This window comes from Mustela nigripes, chromosome 14 (genome assembly GCF_022355385.1).
Source record: "Mustela nigripes isolate SB6536 chromosome 14, MUSNIG.SB6536, whole genome shotgun sequence".
Taxonomy (NCBI): Eukaryota; Metazoa; Chordata; class Mammalia; order Carnivora; family Mustelidae; genus Mustela; species Mustela nigripes.
In genome coordinates, this window is record NC_081570.1 from 42,236,423 (window position 1) to 42,244,171 (window position 7,749).

General features: G+C 36.7%; 1 protein-coding gene across 1 annotated transcript in view; it reads left to right on the forward strand.

Moving 5' to 3' along the window:
- ZYG11A (zyg-11 family member A, cell cycle regulator) overlaps positions 1-7,749 on the forward strand; it is an 83,918-nt gene that overhangs the window by 49,547 nt on the left and 26,622 nt on the right. Inside the window, exons 4-6 of the mRNA XM_059374761.1 lie at positions 1,159-1,299; positions 3,596-3,772; positions 6,183-6,247. Coding sequence (XP_059230744.1) covers positions 1,159-1,299; positions 3,596-3,772; positions 6,183-6,247 — 383 coding nt within the window. The remainder of the gene's footprint in view (positions 1-1,158; positions 1,300-3,595; positions 3,773-6,182; positions 6,248-7,749) is intronic.

The window sequence follows — 7,749 nt, forward strand, 5'->3', positions numbered from 1 at the left end:
GAGAGAGAGAGAAAGAGGGAAGCAGGCTTCCTGCGGAGCAGAGAGCCCGATGCGGGGCTCAATCCCAGGACCCTGAGATCACGACCCGAGCCGAAGGCAGCAGCCCAAACCACTGAGCCACCCAGGTGCCCCTTGTTTTTGTTTTTAAAATAAGCTTCACACCCAGTGTAGAGCCCAACACAAGACTTGAACTTATGACCCTGAGATTAAGACCTGAACTGAGATCAAGAGTCAAACACTTAACTGAGCCATCCAGGTACCCCTGTTGGTTTATAGGAAGAATTTTTCTCAGCTGAAATGTGTAGATTTGCTACTTAAATATTTCTTATAATAGCCTTATATGGAATTTATTTGAATTTTTAGTTTTTTGTTACTTAATTGACATAGTTCCTAATTCACAGGCATTGTCCATTATTGATGTTAATTAGCAGTGTGAGGTTTCTTCAGTGATTTTGTTACTGGTCATGGTGGATTAGAGAGGGGAGTGTTTTTCTTTTCTGAAAAATTCTGAGTTTCCCACTTTATTGCCTTTTTCCCCTTCACTCCAAGAATATTGAAAATTGGGTTATTTTGTTTGCATTCCATGTTGATTTTATGTTTTGGATATGGGGACACCATTATCCTCTAGACCCAAAGTCTATGTATAGATTTTTAAAAACTATCACCTAAGTGATAGCAAGGAAGAATTATGTTAACATTTAATAAATAACAAATAATAAAATAATATTACTACAAAAATGTCAATTTCCTTTTTCATTTTAGTTATTTTATGTGGCGTTTTACCTTTCTCTTATTATCTTAATTTATCCTATATGAGTAGTACTTAGAAGATATGCAATCATGATTCTTGATTGTTTAAAAATATATATGCTACCCATTGTTCAACTGAAGTCTTAACTGTAATACAGTTTTAGGGAGATGGTTTTAGAATTTGGCTCCACCATATAATTGGTTTGTTACATTTAGCTCCATACTTTATCTCTCTCTGGCCCCTAATTGTAAAATTAGGTTGAGGAAAACATTACCTATTAGGCTTAGGATTCAAAAAACTTTGTAAAGCACCTGGACCATTAATTGAACACCTTTCACTGTTTGAAACACTTAAAGCCCCTAAAAGCCTGAACTGTGAAGCCTACTGGTAACATCTTTGTTTTTCAGGTTGCTGGAGGAGCCAATATGAGTCAGATCTCAGAAGCACTGAGCCGATACAGGAATAGGTCATGTTTTATGAAGGAAGCACTCTACAGGCTCTTCACCGAGACATTTTCAATGCAGATAACCATGCCTGCTATTTTAAAGGTAACTACATCTCAGAAAGGTAGTTTTTGTTACTACTTTTTACTTAGTTCAATTAAAGCTGTTCACCAAACACATGGAATACAGTAACTTATTACTTATACTTGGCCTTATTAGAGCCAAGGTACCCTTAGGGAGAAAGGAAAATAGTGTTAGGCTTAATTAATGGCCAGAGCATCTCTCATTTTGAGCATCTAAATTAATTCAAGTCATCAAGTGTTTTGATTTAGTCTGAGAAGGAGAGGACATATATACTATTTTGCCTAAAATGGGAGTTCTTAATCTATAAACATATATTCACTTTGCTGTAAATGTTGTTACTTATTTATTCATTTGTGTACTCTTTAAAACCTAACATTTGGTTTTCTGAAAGAAAACAACAGTGTCTCCAACAAGAACAGAACAAAATACAATAATTAAGGGTGCAAGATCTACCATTTAAAGTATTTTGTGAATAAAGTAAAATGACCAGTATTGATAGGGCCAAACTTTGCTTTGGTTTATAGAAAAATGAATTTATTTTAAATGTTTTTGGAAATATTAAGTGGTTTGGGAAAGAAAAGTGCATTTATTTAAAGTGAAATGTAAGATGAAAATGGAAGACTCGAAGTCACTTTGTTTTTATTATTATTCTGTAATTCTTTATAGTTCCTTAAAAAAAATTGGGTATTTCTACACTGTCGGAGATAAGATTTGTTCATAACTTAAAAGCAGTATTGTATAAAGTGAAAAACTGGACCTTTGTTTCCCGTATGTAATGAGGAGCTTGAATTAGATATTCTAAAAGTCCTTTTTATATCTAAGATTCTATGATTTTTGAAAATCATGTTTTTTTTTTTTTAATATTTTATTAATTTATTTGACAGACAGAGATGACCAGTAGGCAGAGAGGCAGGCAGAGAGAGAGGAAAGGAAGCAGGCTCTCAGCGGAGCAGAGAGCCTGACGTGGGGCTTGATCCCAGGATCCTGAGATCATGACCTGAGTTGAAGGCAGAGGCTTTAACCCACTGAGCCACCCAGGCGCCCCAAAAATCATGTTTTGTTTTGTTGTTTTATTTCTACATATTTAACTTGGATGATAGCAATCTGGTGAAATCCTAGGAGCAAATTAGCAATATAGAAAAAAATCATTTTCCATAGTGGAAATGTATCCTAGGTCTGTGTCTAGGCTCTGTTACTTCATGCAGCTGTCAGAGCGAGGGGCTCTGGTCTCTTAAAATCATGGTTCATGCCAGTATCAGCAGACTGGTTTCTGAAGTAGAGATAGACAGAACAGATTGTACTGTCCCTGAATGTTAGTGCAGGTCTGGTCTAAGCTTAATACAACGCCTTCGTGTTACGTTTGTGCTGTAGATCTTCTACAGTCTCTCTTTTAATGACCTAGTTTCTAATGTTTGCAGTTTTCAAATTATTTCAGTATTTTATTAAATTGAAATTTTTTCCTCCTCTGTTGGTAGATTCATCCCATTCTTTTATCTGTTCTGTGTATTTCCTTATCACATTTCCATTCCTAAGTAATCCCTTTTTCATTCCATCTCTATCTCCACCTCCTTCTGTCCAAATCTTACCTGAGTCCCTGCCTAAAGGCGCTCTTGGAATGAAGAATTCTGATCCATACCAGAAATGAATGCTCCCTCCCCAGTTACCTTAGGTAGCAGTTTATATAGCTTATGGTGCTTTTTTTTGGTGCTTTTTTTCCCTCCCAGTTTCATGTTTTGATATCCCTCACAATGTTATTTGTTTACGTACCGTGTTTTTCTCACAAGGCTTTATGCTAAGGAATAGGGTGTAAGTAATTTCCTGTAGTATTTATCACAATGCCTTGTATGGAGTGAGGCTCAATAAATGATTACGAAATCATGGAGGAAATGGAAGTTCAGAGAAGAGAAGTGAGGTGCCTAAAGTCACACATCTAGTTAATAGCCTCATTTGGATGGGAAGGTATTGCTGTTGCCCTGAGAAGTAAATGCTTAGGATAGGGAAAAATCTTTTACTTTCTATTCCAGTGAACAAATATTTTTGCCAGCTAACACAAATGCAGACAGTATAAAGAATGTTTGGTGCCCCTGGGTGGCTAAGACTGTTAAGCATCTGCCTTCAACTCAAGTCATAATCCCAGAGTCGTGAGATCAAGTCCTGCTTGGTTGCCTGCTCAGCAGGAGCCTGCTTCTCCCTCTTTCTCTTTTGCTCCCCCTGCTTGTGCTGTCTGTCTGTCTGTCTGTCTCGCTCAAATAATAAATAAAATCTTAAAAAAAATGCTCCTGTTGTCATATGCCACTAAAAACAAGTTCATCTTCAGCTTGTGGCTGTAGGAATGAGGAATCATCCATTGGATTTGCCAGTGCAGTTCACAGCCAGTGCTTGCGCCCTCAACTTAACACGCCAGGGCCTGGCCAGGGGGATGCCCGTTCGTCTGTTGTCAGAGGTCACCTGTCTGCTTTTCAAGGCTCTGAAAAATTTCCCCCATTACCAGCAGGTAATTTGAATTGAATACTTGACTGCTTCTTACTTCAGGACAAATAATATGAAAAAATTTTTTAGTATTAGTTAGTATTAGCTATTATTAGTATTAGCATTATTTTGTTTTGATTTTTTCATCTCCCTGAGAGAGAATAGATAAGGAATTTATGTTTGTTACAGAAAAAAGTAGTATATTTGGATTAGCAGTTGGGTTTAAATTTTAAAAAAATTTGTTAGAAGCCATTGACCCAGAAATCCGTGTATTGTTAACACTTTAGTACATCCTTACAGGGTTAACATCGTATGTGAAAATTAAATTGAAAAAAAAAAAAGTTAAATTGAATTGAGTCATAGATCTAAATATAAAAGCTGAAAACCATAAAATTTCTAGGAGAAAACAGAACAAAATATTTGTGACCTTGGAGTAGGCAAAGTTTTCTTAGGATATAAAAAGCACATGTCATGGAAGAAAAATAATAAATTAGAATTCATCAAAATTAAAGTCTTCTCATATGCACACACATATACATACATACACAAACTAAAAAGGGTAAGTCATGGGATGGAAAAAATGTTTATTTTGTATATATGAAAAAGAACTTTTATAGAGAATATAAAGAACTCTTAACTCCACATAAGACAAATCCATTTTATAAAAAGGCAAAAGATTTGAGCACTTTACTGAGGAAGATTAAGCAGATGACAGATGAACATGTGAAAAGATGCTCAGTGTTTTTAGTCAGAAGGAAAATGCAAATTAAAAGTACATTGAGGGACGCCTGGGTGGCTCAGTTGGTTAAGCAGCTGCCTTCAGCCCGGATCATGATCCCAGCATCATGGGATCAAGTCCCACATCAGGCTCCTTGCTTGGCAGGGAGCCTGCTTCTCCCTCTGCCTCTGCCTGCCACTCTGTCTGCCTGCGCTTACTCTCGCTCCTCTCTCTCTCTCTCTCTCTCTCTGACAAATAAATAAATAAATAATCTTAAAAAAAAAAAAAAGCATAAAAGCACATTGAATTACTAGTAGATACTATTACACACCCTCCAGACTGGTTGAAATTAAAAGACTTGACAATACAAAGGGTTAGCAAGGGTGTGGAGCAACTGAAATTCTCATAAATAGGTGTTAAGAATGTAAAATGATACAACTACCAGTTCAACAGTTTCTTTTAAAGTTAGACATAGATCTTCTTTACTATCTAATCTTTCTATTCCTAGAGAAATGAAATTGCAGCTTCATACAAAGCCTTTTACATGAATGTTCATTATATCTTTATTCATAATATATCCCCTAAAACCAAAAACCTTTCTCTTATTGAACAGGTGAATAGATAAGCAAATTTTGGTATATTCTTTTAAGAAACTCCTGTTGGCAGTAAAAAGGAATTAAGTGCTGTTACATGCAACATGGATGAATCTCAAAAACATTATATGCTGAGCAAAATAAGCCAGACACAGAAGAGTAGATATTATATGATTCTGTTTGTGTGAAACTTTGGGAAAGATTAATCTGTAATGACAATGTAATTTTCTGAGGTTGGTATTGATTAGAAGGTAGTATAGTACAACTCTTTGGGGTGATGGAAATATTTTTTATCTCAGTTATGGTGATGATGGATGGTAGTAGTTATACAGCTGTATCAATTTGCCAAATGTAACTGAAGTGTGTACTTACAATGGAAATTAAAAAAAAAATAAGGAAGGTGGTCTTTCTGCAATTAAAAAAAATCTGCATTTTCACTTTCTCTTGAAAAGTTGGCAGCTCCTTCAGAGTTTAGTATTAATTCCTTCATGGAAGCCATCAGTTAGAGTAAAATCTCCCCCATAAAAGGGCATGAATTCTCCTGTTGTTCATAATTCCCACCATTGCTCTGCTGTGTCCCACTCGGCTATCTTCACTTTTTTATGTTACTGCCTAGTTCCTGTTGGCATTTCAGGCTTGTTGCTCCTTCCTCATACACTGTACTTCATTTAGACTGGCCTACTCATGGCTTTTCAAAGAGATGGTATATTTTTCTATTCTCAGCTTTCTCAGGAGACCTTCTCTTTCTTTCCTATCTGTAAAGGCCCAGTTCAACAGTAGCAGTCTTAGGTTGCAAGTATAGCTCTATCACAGAGTTAGTTATGAGGTCTAGTAAGGACATCTGTACATGGCCAGGCTTCAGATAATTAATTTGGATTGGTACACAGGCACTAGGGTTCAGGGGGAAGAGACCCCTTGCTTTGCCAAAAAAGCGGGGACAGATTATTCTTTAGGCAGAGGTGAATGTGACATAGTGAGATTAAATGAATAACTTGGAGAGAGCCAGGTACACAGTGAGTTCTCAATAAGAAAAGCTCATTGGTAGCACCTTCCAGGTGCTTAGAATCTTTATTTAGAATGGGGTATACCTTTGCTCAAAATTATTTTTCTTTATTCCCTTAAAGTTACAGAAGAATTGTCTTCTCTCCTTAACTAATTCCAGGATTCTTGTGGATGTTCCCTTTGACAGGCAAGTATAAAACTTGGTCATCTGATTTTGGGATATTAACCAGTGTTACTCTGAACATTGTTGGTTTTTGGTTTTTAGCTTATTAGCGAGGGTTTGATTAAGGCTGGGCTAAGGTGTCTGAGGAAAATGTTTCTGTTAAGCATCTGCCACAGAGGTGATTGGAAGTACCCTATGGCTGACTCTTAAACAATGCAGGGATTAGGGACACTTGCCCCACCAACCCTGCACAGTCAAAAATGCGTGTATATCTTCTGAGTCACTAAAAACTTAACTACTCATAGTCGGTTGTTGACTGGAAAGCCTTCGTGATAAACAGTCGATTAACATGTATTTTACATGTTAAGTATTATTATATACTGTTTTCTACAATGAAGTAACCTAGAGAAAAGAAGATGTTATTAGGAAAATCATTAAGAAGAGAAAGTATATTTATAACACTGCACTGTATTTATCAATACCAAAAGCTTACATTATCTTTTTATAAGATGAATTGTCTGTTGTACCTACATCGGTATCATCTTATATCATCCAAAACACTGTAGACATTGTATGTATTACTAAGGCTAGATGACAAAAATGAAAAGGTAGGGGTGCCTGGGTGGTTTAGTTGGTTAAGCATCTGACTTTTGATTTTGGCTCAGCTCATGATCTCAGGGTTATGAGATTGAGTGTCAGGTTCCGTGCTCAGCAGGGAGTCTGCTTCTCTCCTCCTCTCTCTCTCTTCCCCTCTTCCTGCTTGTGCACTCTCTCTAAATAAATCTTTACCAAAAAAAAAAAAAAAAAGAAAGAAAGAAAGAAAGAAAAAGAAAAGACAGTGTAGGGCTCCTGATTGGCTCAGTTGGTAGAGCATGTGACTCTTGATCTCAGGGTCATGAGTTTGAGCTCCACATTGGGGGTGGAGTTTACTTAGTGAGAAAGAAAGAAAAAAGATAATGTGAAAAAGAAATACTTATTAACAAGGCACCTGGGTGGCTCAGTCAGTTAGGTGCCTGACTCTTATTAATTTTGGCTCTGGTCACGATCTTAAGGTTGTGGCACTGGCAGGCTCCGTGAAGAGTGTTCATGTGCACATACACACACACTCTCTCTTCAACAAAAATGAAACAAAACATATATATATATTTTTTTTTTTATTGGGGATATAGTCATGCACTGATTATGAAGAAGCAGCCATAAGATTACTTTATGGGGGCACCTGGGTGGCTCAGTGGGTTAAGCCGCTGCCTTCGGCTCGGGTCATGATCTCAGTGTCCTGGGATCGAGTCCCGCATCGGGCTCTCTGCTCAGCGGGGAGCCTGCTTCCTTCTCTCTCTCTCTGCCTGCCTCTCCATCTACTTGTGATTTCTCTCTGTCAAATAAATAAATAAAATCTTTAAAAAAAAAAAAAAAAGATTACTTTATGGTAGTGTTGTATAATCAATAGAATTGCTTCATGGTAGCATATCCTTCTTCTTCTTCTTTTTTTTTTTTTTTTTAAAGATTTTATTTATTTATTTGACAGA